Source organism: Budorcas taxicolor, chromosome 18 (genome assembly GCF_023091745.1).
Source record: "Budorcas taxicolor isolate Tak-1 chromosome 18, Takin1.1, whole genome shotgun sequence".
In the NCBI taxonomy this organism is placed as follows: Eukaryota; Metazoa; Chordata; class Mammalia; order Artiodactyla; family Bovidae; genus Budorcas; species Budorcas taxicolor.
In genome coordinates this window covers 16,342,098-16,358,975 of record NC_068927.1, presented here as the reverse complement: position 1 = coordinate 16,358,975, position 16,878 = coordinate 16,342,098, and the positions used below count along the sequence as shown (strand labels likewise).

Sequence of the window (16,878 nt, the reverse complement as noted above, 5' to 3'; positions counted from 1 at the left end):
CCCAGGAGCAAAGGGCGCAGCGCGCAGCGCGCCGGCGGGGAGGGGCTGCCGGAAGTGGGCCCTTGCTGGTACCGCCTTTTCCGATGGTCCTGGGCTCGGGCGGCACCTGGTCCTGCACACGTTGCGTTCCGGGCCCCGAGCCGGCCGCCCCGCCCCTCGGCCGCCGCCGCCTCCCCCGCCGGCGCCATGGCCGCTGCGGCCGGGGACGGCTCTGTGAAGCCACTGCAATGCGCCATGAAGCTGGCCAACGGGGCCATCGAGCTGGACACGGGCAACCGGCCCCGGGTAAGGCGGGCGGAGCAGAGCGGGGCGGGGGCGGTCGCCGATCTGCGACCTGCCTGGTGGGCGTGGGCGAGGGCGGGGCCGCGGGCAGGGCGCCTCCAGGCCTCTCTGAAGACTCCTGGGTGCCGGCTCCGGCTTAGGCCGTGACCTTGGACAGCTCCCGACCTTTTTTTGTTTTTTTCCCCGTCTGTTTAGCAATTCGGTCGGAGCCGAGGCGTTTTTATTTGTGAAGGGACTCAGGAGGTTCCGTGAAGCAGCCCTCCAAAGTGTATCTGGCAGACAGCCCCGGGTGTTTGTGTAGTTTGGAGGCGGGCCCTGTAGATTTAGTCAGATTCCCAAAGAGGACGGTACGCAGAAGAGGTTAACTGCGGCTTTCCAGTCGCCTTCAGAGCTTGTTTAGTAGGAAGTGCCGGCGGGGGAGGGGTGCGGCTTGTTTCTGAGAACGGGTGTTAATTCTAAGGGTGGCAGCCGCGTGGAAAAGCCGGCGGAGCCACTCTGGGCCGCCGAAGGGAAGAGGCGTTCAGGTCTTCCATCCGTTTCCTTTCCCAAGTCGGGATCCTAGGGCAGCAAATGCCCCCACAAGTCAGAAATCCTTCCCGGAACCCATTTTATCTTTATCTGAAGTGTAGACAAAGGTGAGTAACGAGAACTGGAATGCAACGAAACAAAAAACAAAGCTCCATGCTGTCATTCCAAATGCCCTGAGCTCTGTCAGGCAGCCCTGACCAGGAGGGTCACATGTTTGAAAGTGCCAGCATTCTAGTGGCATAGACTCCTGCGTGCCCGGGGAATTCTTACACTGGGGTTCAGGAAAGGGTTTTCCCAGACTGAGTCAGAAAGTGACCCTAAGATTTCTCAACACAGTCCCTGATTCACCTCCCAGGAAATATTTCTTTAAAGCCACTGAATGAATGGCCCCTGAGTTATACAGGAAAAGAACTTGTTGCATAGAGTGGAAACGGCAGCACCCGCCAGTGCTGCTTCCTTGACCCACTGAATGAGAACCTCCATTCCTTTCCCTGCTGAAGAGGAAGGAGTGACACCAGCTTCAAGTCTAGAAAAAAGGGTTATTCTCTGTGCCCCAGGCAAAGCAGGTACCAGCTAACCAGCTGGGATAATGCAAGTGTATCTCAGAGATAAGCAGGCACCATGGTTGCTGTTTTCAAAAGGGCACCAAGCAGGCATGATGGAATTATTTGCCTCTAATGGCATGGCCTATGTCATTTCTCTTCCCTGGGCTCAGGAGGCATATACAGAATACCTGAGGAGCATCCATTACATCTCCCAGGTGCTGCTGGAAGAAGTGGAGGCCACTAAAGGTACAGCTTCTCCTGTGCTGCCCAGACTGTGGACATCTTGGCCTTTAATGGGTCTCCGGGCCCCAGACCTGGGTGTGTCCCATGTCCTACCTGCCTGGTCATTAGCAGATGAACACCTGAACACTCAGCATGAGTGTGACATGGAGCAGGAAGGGATGGCTGCTGTGACTCAGGCGATGGAGATGGGTGGGGACATGACCACTGAACCCCAATCCTGGGAGGAGTGAACTGCATGATGGCTGGGGGCTGGGGGCAGCCCAGAGGCCCTGCAGTGAAGAGGGCATCAGATACAAGGCCTTCTGGAGAGAGGGAGGTGCAGTTGGGGCAGGCAGGGCCTTGGGTAGGCCTGGGGCTGTTCTGGCATGAGGAGAAGCTCAATGGATGCTTTGTGAGCAGAGGCCAGCATGGCAGCAGAGCCTCCAGGAGGTACCCACAATGGGGACAGCAGTGGTGGGAGTGCTGGGAGGTGGGCAAGTGAAGGGCTTGGGGGATGTTCTCTAAAGATCTGCCTCAGCAGACTTTCTCAGGGGACAGTGAGGTGCGGGGGTGGGTTGGGAGCCAGCGAGCAGGAGGTGGCAGGAGCTGAGGCCTCCATCATGGGCATGGTCTGCTCCAGGTGTGTGGCACCCTGGCATGGTCAGGGGGAGGTGGCTGTCCCCACAGTGAGCACTGCCCTGGGGAGCTCAGCAGAGCTTTGAGCACAGGAGTAGGGCACAGTGGGAGAGGCCCTGAGGGGATGTCCCAGAGGAAAGTCTATGAGGGGTCAGGGACCCTTGGAGAAGGGTAGCACATGAGTGGATGAGTGGAAATCTGGCAGCTGAACTAGGGTGTAGTGAGGGGCTGGCCCTGAAGGCAGTAGGAGGTGTGTCAGGAGCTGGGGCTGGTGGGGTCCATGGGAGGCTGTCAGATGGCAGCCCCTCCAGCCTGAGTTTGCTGACAGGAGCGATTCCAGAGGAGGGAGTGCAGAGCAGGGAACAGATGCCCCCGGGGTGCATGGGATGCAGGGTGGAGGGCTGGAGATGGGCAAGGAAATGATTTCTGTGAAACAGCCACACTGTCTGCAGGGCCCGCCTGGAGGAGGGGCCGTAAGTACATGTGAAACTGTCCGTGGGGAGAAAAGGCCAGGTTAGTTAGAGAAAAGGCTCTGGTGGTCCAGGCAGAAGGACAGGATAGCCACATAGAGGGCAGGTGGTCCGAGATGAGGAGGGGGGTGCCTTTGTTTGTATCTCAGCAAGAATCTGACCAGTGACAGAGGGGATGGTAACCATCTTTTTTGTCACTTGCTCCCCAGAAGCTGGGGAAACTGTGACCTCTGATACCTCAAAGATGCTGAAGCTGGCCGAGCAGTGTCTGGAGAGGGCCCAGTCAACAGCTGCCAAGCTTGGTGGGTTTCCAGCAGAAAGCTTTCTTGGGTCATCCACTTCCACCCCTCCAGCTCAGTCTGCCTCTCCTTTGTGGAATGTGGGGCCCCTATGCGGATCCTTGACTGTGCGTGTCTTACAGGGAAAACATGCCTGAGGCCAGCCATGCCTGTGGCTGCGCCCGTGCCCTCCCCTGCTAGTCGACACCGCCGGGTATACTCAGATGAGGGAGGGAAGCTTTCTCCGTTCCTGCCACCTGAGATCTTCCAGAAGCTTCAGGTCGTGGAGTCACAAAGCTCTAAGAAGTAAGATGGGACAGCACGGCCTGTGGGCTGAGCCTGGGTTTGGAGGCACAGTGAGATAACTGTGGTGGCTTTAGTCAAAAGGAACCCTAGAATGGAAATAACCTGGTGCCTAGCAGAAGCAAATGCAAATTGTCTCTGGAGAAAAGCACCTTCAACTTCCATGAAATGAGTGGTACATAGTCAAAGACAACCATGCACAAAAAGAAGTTTGAGCAGTAGCAGAAGCACAGCTGAAAACTCTTCAGATAGAGTTATGGGACACGGATTTTAACACAGTCATGCTCTCTATAGTCAGAGAAATAAAAAGAAAGTTTTAAAATACCTTTAGGGAACAAGAAACTATAAAACCTGACCCTTGTTTCTAATAGAGGTCAAATAAGAACCAAGTCGGAGAAGGCAATGGCAACCCACTCCAGTACTCTTGCTTGGAGAACCCCAAGGATGGAGGAGCCTGGTAGGCTGCAGTCCATGGGGTCGCTAAGAGTCAGACACGACTGAGCAACTTCAGTTTCACTTTTCACTTTCATGCATTGGAAAAGGAAATGGCAACCCACTCCAGTGTTCTTGCCTGGAGAATCCCAGGGACAGAGGAGCCTGGTGGGCTGCTGTCTATGGGGTCGCACAGAGTCGGACACGACTGACGTGACTTAGCAGCAGCAGCAAGAACCAAGTAGTAATAAGAAATACTGAATTTTTTAAAAAACTAATCAAAAACAATGGAAACAAATTATATTCTCCTGTAAAAATACACACGTGGACCCAAAAAGAAGTGTACAAGTTTGTGACAGCAGAGTGGACATAGCTGAAGAGAATTAGAGAACTGAATAAAAGGTTAAAGGTTTTCCTGAACGGCTCACACACACAAAAAGAAAAGATGAAAAAGACATGGAAGATCTATCCAGAAACAGATGACAAAGAAAATGTAAGAGGAGCATTATTTGAAGAGAGAAAGACAATTTTCTTTCTAGAGCTGATGAAAGACCCCAAGACACAAATGCCAGAACCCCAGCAGGGTAGGCAAGAGGATGGGCTCCTCCTGCTTCAGGTTCTGAGCCACTGCTCACTTTGTCTCTGCATGTGCTGCTCTGGGGCAGGGCCAGGCACCGACTCCCATCCCAGGACAGTCTTGTGCCCCACAGCCTACCTCCTCCCACCCATGAAAGCAGGAAGATAATAGACTGAAACTTTGGATGGTGAGAGGGCTGTCAGTGGCTGTTACAGAGTACTGTGACCTCCCTTTCGTGGGCTGGAAACTAGCTATTTAGCCCACATGGTGCCTTCAAAGGGTTTCATGCTATTCAGAAACTCAAATGACTGAGTTGCTTAAAGGTCTGGAGTCCAGGCAGTAGGGCCATATTTCAGGGGGCAGGTGTCTCCTATCCACCCCAGACGTCCTCTTTCCTTTACATTCCTGCTGGCCCCCATTACCACCTCCTCACCTTGGGGCCTCAGGGGAGGGTCAGGAGGGGTCCTCAGATGACTGGAGGGTTTGCGGGCTTCCTGGAGCCTGGCCAGCAGCTTGTCAACATTTCAGGGAGCTGACACCCCTGGAAGAGGCCTCCCTGCAGAATCAGAAGCTGAAGGCTGCCTATGAGGCCCGGATGGCCCGGCTGGACCCCAGCCAGGCCATGCAGAAGACATCCCTGGTGAGTGGGGCCCAGGACCATGTGGAGTGGGGGTGCCAGGGGGGCAGGCCTTATTCCCTCTTCCTGTCCTAGACCCTGTCCCTGCAGCGCCAGATGATGGAGAACCTGGTGATCGCTAAGGCCCGGGAGGACACAGTATCCTTTCCATCCAGCCTTGGGGTCCAGAGGCTTAAGCTGAGGGAGGAGAGGTGCCAGAGCCCAGCATCCTTGTTGGGGGGTCAGGGAGCAGTGGTTCCTGCCCAGCCTGCTTCCTCTTGCCTCTTGGCCTTTGCACAGGCCGCCCTGCCCCTCCCAGCACCCACAGACTCCTCTCCACCCCTCTCAGGTCAACTAGGACTTGCCTTCTTCCACCCACCCCGCCGGCCCGTGTCCAGCAGGGCTCAGGGACGCCAGGGGTCCATACATGCCACTCAGAAAGGGCCTTAACTCTGCTGCCCCAGCTGCAGAGGAAGATGGAAGAGCGCCGGCTGCGGCTCCAGGAGGCCGCCAACAAGTGCGTCCCTGCCTCGGGTCCCAGGACTTCGGGGGGTGGGGGAGCAGGTGGGGGCTCCCACGCCTGCCTGTCCAGCCCTGAGGTCCTCAGACCTGTCCTTCCTTCCAGGAGGTTCTGCAGCCAGGTTGCCCTGACCCCCGAGGAGCGGGAGCAGCGGGCCCTCTATGCTGCCATCCTGGAGTACGAGCAAGACCATGTGAGTGCTGGGCAGGGCGGGCTGGGAAGGTCTAGTCCCCAGGGTGCAGCCTTGGTGAGGGAGGAGGGGCTTCCCGGGGCTCTCTCCCAAGGGCTCCTGTCCTGCAGGACTGGCCAAAGCACTGGAAGGCCAAGCTCAAGAGGAGCCCAGGGGACCTGTCCCTGGTGACCAGCCTGGTCTCCCACCTGCTCAGGTATCAGGCCTCATCTCCCTGCAGCAGGCTGCAGGCTGCTGGCAGAGGAAAGGATTAAGTGGGAAGGAGGGGGAGGTCTGGGGTGACTGCAGGGGCAGTAGGCCCCTGATGGCCTTTCACAGGCCTTCTGCCTTCTCAGGGGGTGGGACATTTGCCCACAAGGTTTATCCATCAGTCCCTTCTCTGAAACCCCTCACAGTAGGGCAACATGACCAGTGGGTGAGGGAGTTGGGCGGGCTTTGTAGCCCCCACCCCAGAGCCTGGTGAGGAGGCTGCAGCCTCCAGCCCTACGGGGCTGCCCTCTACACTGCTTCTACCCCACTCACAGCGTTCCCGACCACCCCATCTCCCAGCTCCTGAAGAAGCTCCAGTGCGCGGTGTACCGGGCGCTGTACCCCATCGTGAGCAAGGGCGCCGCCCCCGGCTGCTGTTCCCTGCCCCCTGACGCCGATGGGCTGCTGGCTCCTGGAAGCCGGAGGCTCCGGCCTTCTCAGAGCCTCTACTGCATGCCTTCCCCGCTGGAGCCCAGCCCGGCCCCAAGGCCCCCGGAAGGCCCATGCGCCAGCCCACCCCGCCCCGGCAGCCCCGCAGGGCCTTCCTCACCCCAGCTGCTGGGCAAGGACAGCTCCTTCGAGGATCTAGAACAGTTCTTGGCTCCTCCTGAGAGGAGGGGCCGGGGCCCTGGAGAGCGGCCTGAGCCCCAGACCCCAGGGGTGAGGAAGGAGCCTATGCTGGAGCAGCTGAAGGGCACCGTGCAGGACATACACGACGCCATCGGTGAGGCCCCAAGACGGGCGCTTGGGCGGCTGCATGTGACCCTGTGACCCTAGGGATGAGGGCTCACATGGCCGCAGGGTTTCAAGGGGAGGGGAGGCAGGGCCAGGCAGAGCGCCCTCCCAAGGAGCCCAGAAGCAACCTGCGGCGAGGCCCACCCCGAGGAGGCTGTCTCTGCGGGGCGAGGCTGGAGGTCCCCGCTGAGCCGGCTCTGCTCCCGGCAGACAGGCTGCTGTCGCTCACCCTCCTGGCTTTTGAAGGCCTAAACACGGCCGCCTCCAAGGACCGCTGCCTGGCCTGCATCGAGGAGCCATTCTTCTCCCCACTGTGGCCCCTGCTGCTGGCCGTCTACAGGTGGGCCCCCGACCCCGAGGTCCACCCGGGTGCTTCCCTCAGTGGGCGCCTTCCCTTCCCAGCCTCAGGTGTTTCTGGTTCGCAGGCGGTGCCACGCCCACCGTCCAGGATTCTGGGCGTGGCCGGCTCCCCCAACAGGGTCTCTGTCTGCCCCGGGGCCGGGGTCTTTGCCGTTGAACCTGGCCTCTCTCCACCCCAGGAGCGTTCACCGCCTGCGGGAGGCGGCCTTGAGCCGGAGCATGGAGCTGTACAGGAATGCGCCCCCGGCGGCCGTCGGTGTCCCCACCAGGCTCCTCCCGCAGGACCCCGAGGCCGCGGGAGCGGGCCCCTACCCCTACTGCGCCGCAGCCCAGGAGCTGGGGCTGCTGGTTCTGGAGAGCTGCCCCCAGAAGAAACTGGAGTGCATTGGTGAGGGGGCGGTTTGGGAAGGGAGAGCAGTGTCCCGTCCCACGGGGCACCCTGAGTCTGCACCTCTGAGCCACAGCCTGGTCCCGTCTGGTTGGGAGGAGTCCCTTGGGACAGAAGCGGTCCTGCCCTGCCCAGTCCTGCACGGGGTGGGGGTGCGGTGGTGCCCCGGGCCGGTTTGGGACGCCGTCCCCACCCCCTCACCCGAAGCCTTGCTTCTGCGCGATAGTTCGGGCCCTGCGGGTCATCTGCGCCTGTGCGGAGGATTACTACCGGGCCCGGGAGACTGCGCTGCAGCCTGGTATCGCCGCTATGTGAGTCCCAGAAGGATGCCATTGTGAGGTGGGGGTGGGGCGCGGGGGGGCGGCGCGCTGGGCCTGTCTGTGAATGCCTTCAGAGGCTCAGGGAAGCAGAAACGCTTCACCCTGCCCCGGCACTGGGCGCTTGGGGTTCTGTCTTGCTTCTCCTTAAGGACAGGATGGCCCTGTCTCACCAAAGACCCCTGGCTCCAGCCCTGCAGACGGCAGGGCCCTGACCCTCTGTATTCCGGTGGCATTCTCGAAGCCTGTGCCTCCCCTCTGTCTCACTCTGTCTCACACTTGGGGAAGCCTCCTTAGTCTCTGCCCATACTCTGGAGGCAGGTAGGGGCCTTCCCCACCGTGTCCTGCCTTAACTCACCTGGGCCAGCCTAGAGCTGGCAGTCTCCTGCCCTGGTACTGGTGAACCCTCCCTGCCAGGGCTCTGCCTCCTGCTACACTGTGCCAGAGACCAGGGTTGCCCTGAAGGCACCTGTGCTTGCACCCAAGTGGGCAGGTTGTGGCACCTACCTGTGCAGAGGCCTGGGGTTGCTTTCACCATTTTACCATCTGGCCTCCAAAAAAGTTGTTGCAGGTGAAAGGGTCCCAGAACTAAAAGTATTCAGAGTCCCAGTCCCCACATAAGCTCCTTCAGGATTTCTGAGGAGCCAGAGAGGTGGTGAGTGTCTGTGCAGGTGTGTGGCGCCCAGGGAAGTGGGAACAGAAGTCCCTGGCCTGTGCCTTCATGCTTCTGGCAGAGACCACTGACCCGTGGGGCCTTCACTGGGGTTTTGACCATCCCCCAGGGACTCCCTCACTGAGAAGCGTCCTGCATCAGATCTGGGATACCAGACGTGGCAAATGAGTGATCCTGATCCCAGGAGTGAATAGGGTGCCTGGGAACATGGGCCTCCCACTCCAGCAGCCTGTCCTTGGGCCCGGGCAAGTGCACAGGAATGAGGAACGGTTCCTCCCTGGTCCAGCCCTGGGCTCTGCAGCACAGGGTCCCCATTCAGGATGGCCTCAGTGCTCCCAGATTGTCTGTCATGCTGATCCAAGCCCTCCCCCTATCCCATGCGGCCAGTGGGTGGGAGGAGCACAGTGAGCAGCCAGCAAGCTCAAGGCTGCTCCAAGAACTGAGCTGGAGCTTCAGGCTTTTGGGGACTCAGTAGGCCCCCCTACCCAGGTCCCTGGAGCCTCCTGGCTGGATGTTTGTCTCCCCAACAGTGGTGCTGATGACTTGCTGCCCATCCTGTCCTTTGTGGCACTGAAAAGTGGCCTCCCTCAGTTGGTGTCGGAGTGTGCAGCCCTGGAGGAGTTCATCCATGAGAGGTGGGGTCCTCGAGCCCGTCCCTGCCCCACCCTCAGCATGCGGCCCAGAAGCGACCCCGACAGCCCCTGTGGGACCTCAGCACTGAGGTTCTGCCCTGCAGCCCCTCCAGTGACAGGTGCCGGTGTCGCCTCCACGCAGGTACCTGATTGGAGAGGAGGGCTACTGCCTTACATCCCTGCAGAGCGCCCTGAGCTACGTGGAGCTGCTGCCCCGGCGGGCCCTGGGCAAGTAGTGGAGGACCAGCCGGCCAAGGACTGGCCAGGAGGCACTTGCGCGGGGCAGCAGGCCAGCCGTGGAGGGGCTCTTGCCCCAGCCTGACTTCGGCCCCAGGGCTCAGGGAGGCCCCTCTGCTCCTGGTAGGATGAACATCTGGCAGCTTGGGCCGCTGACAGCTAGCACAAGGACTGAGGGGGCTGTGGGCCTGGCCGAGGGCAGCTCTGCTCCCCTACATTCCCGTGACATTCAGAGCCCCCTGAGCCAGGTGTTTGTCTGAATCGAGAAGAGAGCTGATCACCCCCACAGAGGCCCGAGGCCCAGGTGGGTTCAGACCATGCTGTTTATTTATTGGACACTGACCACTCTGTCCTGGAGGCCCAAGTGTCCCCAGGGCATCTACCCATGTCTGGGACCTCTGAGCCACACTTCACCCTTGGTGGTAGGGATGGAAATCCTGAGACCCCCACCAATCCCCACCCCCCACTCAGCCCCTTTGGGGTCGGTGCGAAGCCTGGGTCAGCACCTGGCTGTAGCCCACCACCTGCCCACAAACTGTTACAGGCCCCTGGGCAGCCACTGACCCAACTGGAAATAAAAAGGTGACTGGCATCTCCCTCCACGTGGCTCATTTGCTCCCCATCCCACTGGCCAGCCCAAGGCTGGACAGTACAACCACTCCTGGCTGACTGGCAGGAACCAGACAGTCCCAGAGAGCCCAGGGGGCCATTGCCAAACTCACCCTGCCTCCCAACCCTCTGCCCAGGGGTGGGCTCTTGCAGGGGCCACTCGCTGTAGCATTAGACACACTCTGTGGGGCCTAGCGGGTTGGTAGGGTCAGAGGTCATCACTGGGCAGGATCTAAGCCTGGAGCACTTATTCTGAAGAGTTCTCTGGAGTCAGCTTTGCTCTCCAGGTGGGCAGCACATCCAGGGGCCCCTGGAGAACACAAGACAGGTGGCCTGGCCGCAGCCCCAGACAGCATCTGCCAGGGAAGGAGGTGGGTGGTTCGCCCCCCCATGTGCCCCTACCACGGCAGAAGCCCATCATGGGAGGAGTGGGCAGTTCCCTAGGAAAGGCTCAGTTGGACTTGACTGTGCATCCTGTGTGCACATTATCCCAGGGCTCTGCAGGAGACCATGAGGAAAGTGAGGCACGAGGAGGTGACTGCCTCCTCCAGGCCACACCTCCCAGAGCAGAGCTGGCTTTGAGCCCAGCAGGTTGACTCCAGAGGCCAGAGGGTATCACTGGACGTAACCTGAAGGGCAGGCACAGGCCCAGTGCACTGGGGCAGCTGCCTGTCTCGGGAGCCTTTGTGAGCAGGAGTCCCCTGCTCACCAGCAACCCAGGAACAAACAAGGAGGCACCCACCCACTCACCCTGCCATGCTCTCAGAACTTGCGGCCTCTGAATTCCTGCCCTTGTCTCCCATCCCTGCCCTCTCCAGAGGAAAGCCCCCAGCCCTGGACACGAGTCCCAGCCAGCTGTGAAGGCTGGGGAGGATTACACCCCTGGTCCAGGCCTTGGTGGGTACATCTCGAGGATGGGACTGTAAAGTCTCCCTCACAGAGCAGGTGGACGTAAAGGTGGGTCTCAAGCTAGGCCTGACTGGGCAGGCCCCTGCTGGCCCTGAGGCTGTCTCCTTCCTCTGATCAGCTTTCCTGCTGGTGATTCTGGGCCAGTCCTTTAGCCTCTCCCAGCCTGTGGCCCTCCATGGAAAGAGTGAATGATGGATTCTTCACATAGAAAATCCTGCAGATCAACAAGATAACGGCAGGAACTCCGCTTAGAAAAATAGCAAAGGCTATGAACAGTCTGTCTTCAGAAGAAATTTAAAAAGCTAATCAGCATAAGAAGTGTCTGAAATCATTTTAAAAATCAAGAAATACAAAGTAAAACACAAGATAGGAAACCTAGGCATTGGACTGAAGATAAGGTTGGACAATCCAGAAGGCAGTGTTGCCTGGGAGACAGGGCCGCACATGTAGTGTGCAGCATGCTGGGCCAAGGTAAGTATCAACTGATCCTCCCACCTACCTACTCCACTCCTGGTTGTAGCCCAAGGTCACAGGAGGCAGAGCAGCCTGCTAGGTGACAAGCCAGTCTACTTGGTGGCTTAAACACAGGACAGCCATTTGCTTTGCTCTTGAAACTCCTGTTTCAGCAGGATTCAGTATGGAAGTGTCATCTCTGCCCTCCTCCAGCATCAATTAGGTCAGCTTTCAAGCTGGGGTGACACAAGGTCCAGGGGTTAGGGTCATCTGGAGACTTGCCTACACCTCTGCCATCAGCAAGGGCCTCAGGGCTGTGAGGACAGTCATGCGAGGCCCACATCCATTTCCTGTAACTAACTAGATGCCATAACAAAACAACACAAATTGGGGAGCGCAAAACAACAAAAGTTTACTCTCAAAGTCCTAGTCTTAAATCAAGGTATCCACAGAGCCTTGGGTGGGCAGAGTGCCAGACAGATCCCTTCCCTGCCTCGTCCAGCTCTGGGGGCTCTTGTAGCCTCTGCCCGTGGCTGCAAGTCTCTGTGTCCATCATATACCTCCTCCCGAAGTGTGTAACCTTTCTCCTCATAAAGACACTGTTCTGACTTGGCTTAGGGTCCAGCCTCATCCAGTCTGACTTCGTCTTAACTTGATTATATAAGCTCACATTCCCAGGTTCTGTGGAGTCTGAATTTTATCTAGCCCCTCATACAGCTGCTGGCATTCCCCCAGCATGTGACTAGGTTCCAAGAGTGAGCATCTCAAGACGACAAGGCGTTTTTGTGACCTAACCTAGGAAGTCGCACACTGTCATTTTCATTGTGTGTCCTCTATGGTAGGACAGTGCCAAGACCTACGCAGGTTCAAGGGTCCCACCAAAACAGGGGCCTGCTCCCTGGAGCAGCACACACAATCCAGAGCAAGCACCTGCAGCCACTGAGGGGCCGAGTGGAGCAGCAGAGCAGGACACGAAGCAGAACACTGTCCACACATGGGCCTGCACATTGGCAACAATGTGCTCCTAGGGTGTGTCCACCACTTTCAGCGATCGCCTTTGTGGAGGAGGGGCGCTATGGGCAAGGCCATAGGCGATGCCACAGAGCGGCAGGTGCTGTGCACCCATCATAAACCACTGTGAACTGAGGAGCGAAGTAAGCCCAGCTGTTCTTCCTTCACACAAGGATGCACTTGGAGGTGTGCGAAGTCAGATGTCCCTTCAGGGTCGATGCGAGCCCGGAGGGGGGCTGAGTCAAGTAAACAGTAAGTGAAAGATTGGAACGTTCAGCGGTGCTCGGCAAAACACCGCTCGGCTGATTCCCTACTTGGTTATGATCTTTTTCTCAAAGTATAGAAATCTTTTCCCCGGTCAGGTCCCACTTGGAGTGGAGAGGTTAGGGTTCCAGAAATCGCGGACCCTTGCCTGCTCAGGGAGCGAACCCCCTCCCCCATCCTTCCTCCACACAGTCTTAACAGTTAGGCAGGAAAACCAGAATAAGGAAATTGGAAGCTGTGGCCCTTCTGGGCCTGGATGCCTGGAATCTCTGACCGAGTCAGAGAGGCCCACGTTGCTGTTCTGTTTTTTCTTTTGGGAGGCGCGCACGAGGAACTTCCCTGCCCACGAATGGAACCCGGGGCCCCCAGCAGCGGAAGCGCGGAGTCCAACCAAATGGACCACCGGGTTGCTGTTTTAAATCACACGGAAACGCACGTCTGGCGCCCACCTTGAGCGCCGGCTCCGCCCTCTTCCCCATATCTGATCATCCCCATATCTGATCATCCCCGTTAGGCGACGAGGAGGGTCCCGCCCCGTCGGGGTAGCCACGCCCTCAAGATTCGCCCCGGGACCCCTACGTGCCTACGAGGAGCCCCGGTACCTGCTTCCTTTGCGGCCTAGCGTTCCCAAGGGACCAACTCTGGAAGTCTGCCCCCGCAGCAGGAGAGCGCCCCGTGCCAGCCTGGGTGCCCGCTGTGCACTCCTCACTCCGCCCCGCGGGCATTGCAGGTGCCTTGCATTAGTGCTCCCCGGCCCCGACCAGGCCCCGCCCTCGAGGAGACTCCGCCCAGAACGTCAGGGCCAAAGCCGAGGGGCGGAGCCGCCCCCGGCGGAAGCGCGCTACTGCCTGCTGAGAAGCCGGACCAGAGCGGCCCGCGCTCGGCACCGCTGGGGGCAGATAGATAGGGCGGTGGGCTGCTGGGCAAAAGCGAATTTCTGCTTGGGAAGGGAGACTCAACTGGCGCAAATCTCCAAGGAACAGGGTGCTGTGGACACCAGGGACGCTTAGCTGGGGGTGAGGGGGTACTGTGGACGCAGGCGGGGACTCTGGAGGAGCGGAGCGCGCAGGGAGGGGCCTCTGGGTGCTGACACCCTACTCCTGCCCGCCAGCATGGGCAGTAGCTCACTGTCCGAGGACTACCGCCTGTGCCTGGAGCGGGAACTGCGGCGCGGCCGCGCGGGCGTGTGCGGGGATCCATCGCTGCGGGCGGTGCTCTGGCACATCCTCGTGGAAGACTTCGACCTGCACGGGGCGCTGCAGGATGACGCGCTGGCACTGCTCACCGACGGCCTGTGGGGGCGCGCCGACCTGGCCCCCGCGCTGCGCGGCCTGGCCCGTGCCTTTGAGCTGCTGGAGTTGGCTGCCGTGCACCTGTACCTGCTGCCGTGGAGAAAGGAGTTCACAACCATCAAGGTAGGGCGCCGAGCCGCGTGGAGGTTCCCTGCCCCGGCTACTGGGTGCTGGGCACCGCCCGGACGGGAGCTACCGTTGGGATGAGGGACTGCAGGTGTCCACAGAGCCAGATGGGTTTCAGAGGGCTCAGTGTGCCAGTGTCCTGGGCGTGTTGGAGCATCTCTTGGCTGAGGTTTCCCTTGGTACTCCTAGGGCTGAGAACACGTCTGGGTACCTGCCTTCTCAGGGATCCTGCTTCCTAAAGCTTGTATCGCTGCCCTAAGAGCGGCCCTGTGGCCTGTTACCATAGAAATCCTAGGACAGGTGCATGGGAAGGACTCGGCATTCCATAATCACCCTAATCCCTCCAGGATGTGGGCTGATCCCGTTTGTAGAAGAGGACATGGGGTGGATATATTTCCTATGAAGTAGGCAGGGGCTGGGGGTATCCCTGCATGCCCTAGGGGAGCTGGCCTAGACAAGAACCTAGCTCACCCCCCAGCCTGGGTAGAGGCTGTGCGGGCCTGACCCCTCCAGGTGAGCTGCGGGCTGGCAGGAGGGGGCAGGCTGCTTTGTGCTCCGGAGCTAATTCAGAAGAGTGGGAAGATAATGACGTCACTGGGCTCGTGGGCGGCTGCCTCCGCTGGCTGTCATGGCAACAGCAGCCTCTCTCAGGGACAGCGAGCTCTGGGGCTCACCGCTCCACAGGACATCTGCTAGAGCTTTCATTCATCCACTCAGAGGGCAGGATCCAGCCCCACATGGGCCAGGAGCAGAATGGGCAGGCCTGATCTTGAGACGCTAACTGGCTTCAGTGTTGAGCAGACCTGTATGGGATCTGCTGTGGCTTGGGGCAAGAATCCATTTCTTCCTCTGGGAAGCAGACAAAAGAATAGTCCAGCATAAGGTTCATTGTTGAGGGGTGAAGGCACAGCCCTGGGTATAATCTTACACACAGTAGCTCCCCCATGTGTGGCTCTAAGCAGAGCACTCATGGGGTCCCAGATGTCATAGGCTTGCAGACACATGGGAGACACAAGATCACCATCCTAGGAAACTTTTAGTTCCTCCGCAGTCTGGAGCCTCCAAAAACTACACATTCCATCCATGTGGTGGAAAGCTACACAGCCCTCTGTCCTAATAGAGAAAGCTCTCAGAAACTGAAAAAGTAGAGCTCAGAATAAAGTGTTTAGGTGGCTACCTGCTCAGAGAAGCAGAAAAACACCGCTATTTTTTTTGTGTGTTTGCATAACCAGACACTCAGCAGGTACACAGGAAACTAACTAGAGGAGCAAACCTCTACAGTTGACAGGAGATGGAAGGGACTCATAGGGCAGTGAGATTTCTCAGTATAAGGGCTCTTTAGTTTGTTCTATGATGCAGGTGAAATGTATCAGACTTTTAAAAAAAATTCTGACACCTAGGCCTGCCTCAGCCAATAATATTAGAACCTCAGAGGTGACCCAAACATCTGTTTTTTTTCTTTTTTTGGCTGCACAGCTTGCAGGATACCAGTTTCTCAACCAGGGACTGAACCTAGTGGAGGGAGTAGAGGAGGACATGAGATGAATGCATCTCCTATGAAGTAGGCAGGGGCTTGGGGTACCCCTGCATGCCCTAGGAGAGCTGGCCTAGACAAAAACCTAGCTCACACCCCCAGCCTGGGTAGAGGCTGTGTCCAGGGCTGCACCACTTGGAAGTGAGCTCATTGGGTCTGTGGGAGCGGGGCTGCCACCAACCAACCCCCTCCCTTGCAGACGTTCTCCGGGGGCTACGTGCACGTGCTAAAGGGCGCACTCTCGGAGGACCTCCTCATCCAGAGCTTCCAGAAGATGGGCTACGTGCGCAGGGACGCCCACCGCCTCATGGTGGCTGCCCTGCCCCCCGCCCACCAGCTGGTGCAGGTGGCCCTGGGCTGCTTCGCCCTGCGGCTGGAGTGTGAGATCCTGGGTGAGGTGCTGGCGCAGCTGGGCACCAGCGTGCTGCCAGCCGAGGAGCTGCTGCAGGCACGTCGGGCCAGCGTGGACGTGGCCTCCTGCGTGGCCTGGCTGCAGCAGCGACTGGCCCGTGAGGAAGAACCACCACCCCTGCCCCGCCGTGGCTCCCCAACTGGGTGCCAGGCCCGGCTGGACCTGTACCGGGACGTGCAGGAGGACGAGGGCTCAGATGAGGCCAGCCTGTACGGGGGCCCCTCGCCCAGCCCCGACTCTCCCGCCTCAGAACTGGCCTGCCAGCCTCAGTTCTGGGAGCAGAGTGCCAGACTGTGGGGGTCGGGGGGCGGGCCATGGGAGCCGGCTGAGGCCAGCAGCCCCACCTCCGGGGCCTCAGAAGAGGAGGAGCCCCAGCCCGAAGCCTTCTCCTTCCTCTCACTGCGTAGAGAGCTGCTTAGTCGGCCTGGGGACCTGGCCTCTCCCCATTCTCCTAGGAGCCCTGAGCAGGCCAGCCCCGCGCCCGTCCCGGAGGCCCCCGGCTACCAGATGCACACTTGCCTGGCCCCGGGAGCCCTGCCCGCCTTCTGCTGCGACACGTGTCGCCAGCTGCACGCCACCCACTGTGCCGCCCTTCCCAGCTGCCACCCCGGCCACGGCCTGCGCACCCTGCGTGGGAACAGCCAGCGGCGTCTATGGCTGCAGCGAGCCCAGGTGGACGCCCTGCTCTATGACAGCCCGGCGGCCGGGCCCTAGACCCACCTGGCCCCAGGGCAAGGGCTCTCCAGAGAAACTCCGTGGTGCTTTTCTGGGGCTTGTCCCGCCTCAGGCCCCGCCCACTGGCCACCCTGCTCCTCCTGCCATGTGGTCTGTGCCCTACCGGGTGAGGTGGGGACTCACCCTCCATGGACAGCTCCCCACTGGTCCCACCCCCACTCTGGAAGGCAGGGTGGGAGACCTCAAAGGGTGCCCACCCCAGATCCAGTGGTAACGGCGCACAGATGCCAGCAGCCATCCCCAGCTCACTGGACTGGGGGTGCTCTGCCCACCGGGATTCCTGGGGCAGGTGCCAGTCTTCTGTGTGGCCTCTGCTCAATGGTGCCCCCACCCCAGGCCGTCT

At 59.5% G+C, this 16,878-nt stretch overlaps 2 protein-coding genes across 6 annotated transcripts; both read left to right on the top strand.

Moving 5' to 3' along the window:
- Positions 1-160: 160 nt before the first annotated feature.
- Positions 161-9,776, top strand: VPS9D1 (VPS9 domain containing 1). Of its 5 annotated transcripts, none has more exons than XM_052655867.1 (15): positions 161-285; positions 1,526-1,601; positions 2,896-2,985; positions 3,105-3,267; positions 4,802-4,913; positions 4,986-5,048; positions 5,354-5,406; positions 5,515-5,602; positions 5,710-5,795; positions 6,124-6,572; positions 6,794-6,923; positions 7,123-7,331; positions 7,558-7,642; positions 8,852-8,956; positions 9,096-9,776. In XM_052655867.1, the coding sequence occupies exons 1-15, from the start codon at positions 187-189 to the stop codon at positions 9,187-9,189; spliced, it is 1,902 nt and encodes a 633-aa protein (XP_052511827.1). In that variant the 5' UTR covers positions 161-186; the 3' UTR covers positions 9,190-9,776. The 5 variants fall into 5 exon arrangements, with proteins under 5 accessions (XP_052511827.1, XP_052511825.1, XP_052511826.1 ...); XM_052655865.1 differs by having other exon boundaries at positions 4,986-5,101; positions 5,239-5,406; XM_052655866.1 differs by having other exon boundaries at positions 2,893-2,985.
- A 3,756-nt stretch (positions 9,777-13,532) lies between these two features.
- Positions 13,533-16,514, top strand: SPATA2L (spermatogenesis associated 2 like). The gene is made up of 2 exons (XM_052656616.1): positions 13,533-13,851; positions 15,588-16,514. The coding sequence occupies exons 1-2, from the start codon at positions 13,549-13,551 to the stop codon at positions 16,512-16,514; spliced, it is 1,230 nt and encodes a 409-aa protein (XP_052512576.1). The 5' UTR covers positions 13,533-13,548.
- The last annotated feature ends 364 nt before the right edge of the window (positions 16,515-16,878 follow it).

Coding starts and splice junctions, on each gene's coding strand:
- VPS9D1 (XM_052655864.1), top strand. CDS start 187: ATGGCCGCTGCGGCCGGGGACGGCTCTGTGAAGCCACTGCAATGCGCC. Junction 4,914..4,985: donor CCATGCAGAAGACATCCCTG/GTGAGTGGGGCC, acceptor TTCCTGTCCTAG/ACCCTGTCCCTGCAGCGCCA. Junction 5,796..6,123: donor CTGGTCTCCCACCTGCTCAG/GTATCAGGCCTC, acceptor CCCCACTCACAG/CGTTCCCGACCACCCCATCT.
- SPATA2L (XM_052656616.1), top strand. CDS start 13,549: ATGGGCAGTAGCTCACTGTCCGAGGACTACCGCCTGTGCCTGGAGCGG. Junction 13,852..15,587: donor AGGAGTTCACAACCATCAAG/GTAGGGCGCCGA, acceptor CCTCCCTTGCAG/ACGTTCTCCGGGGGCTACGT.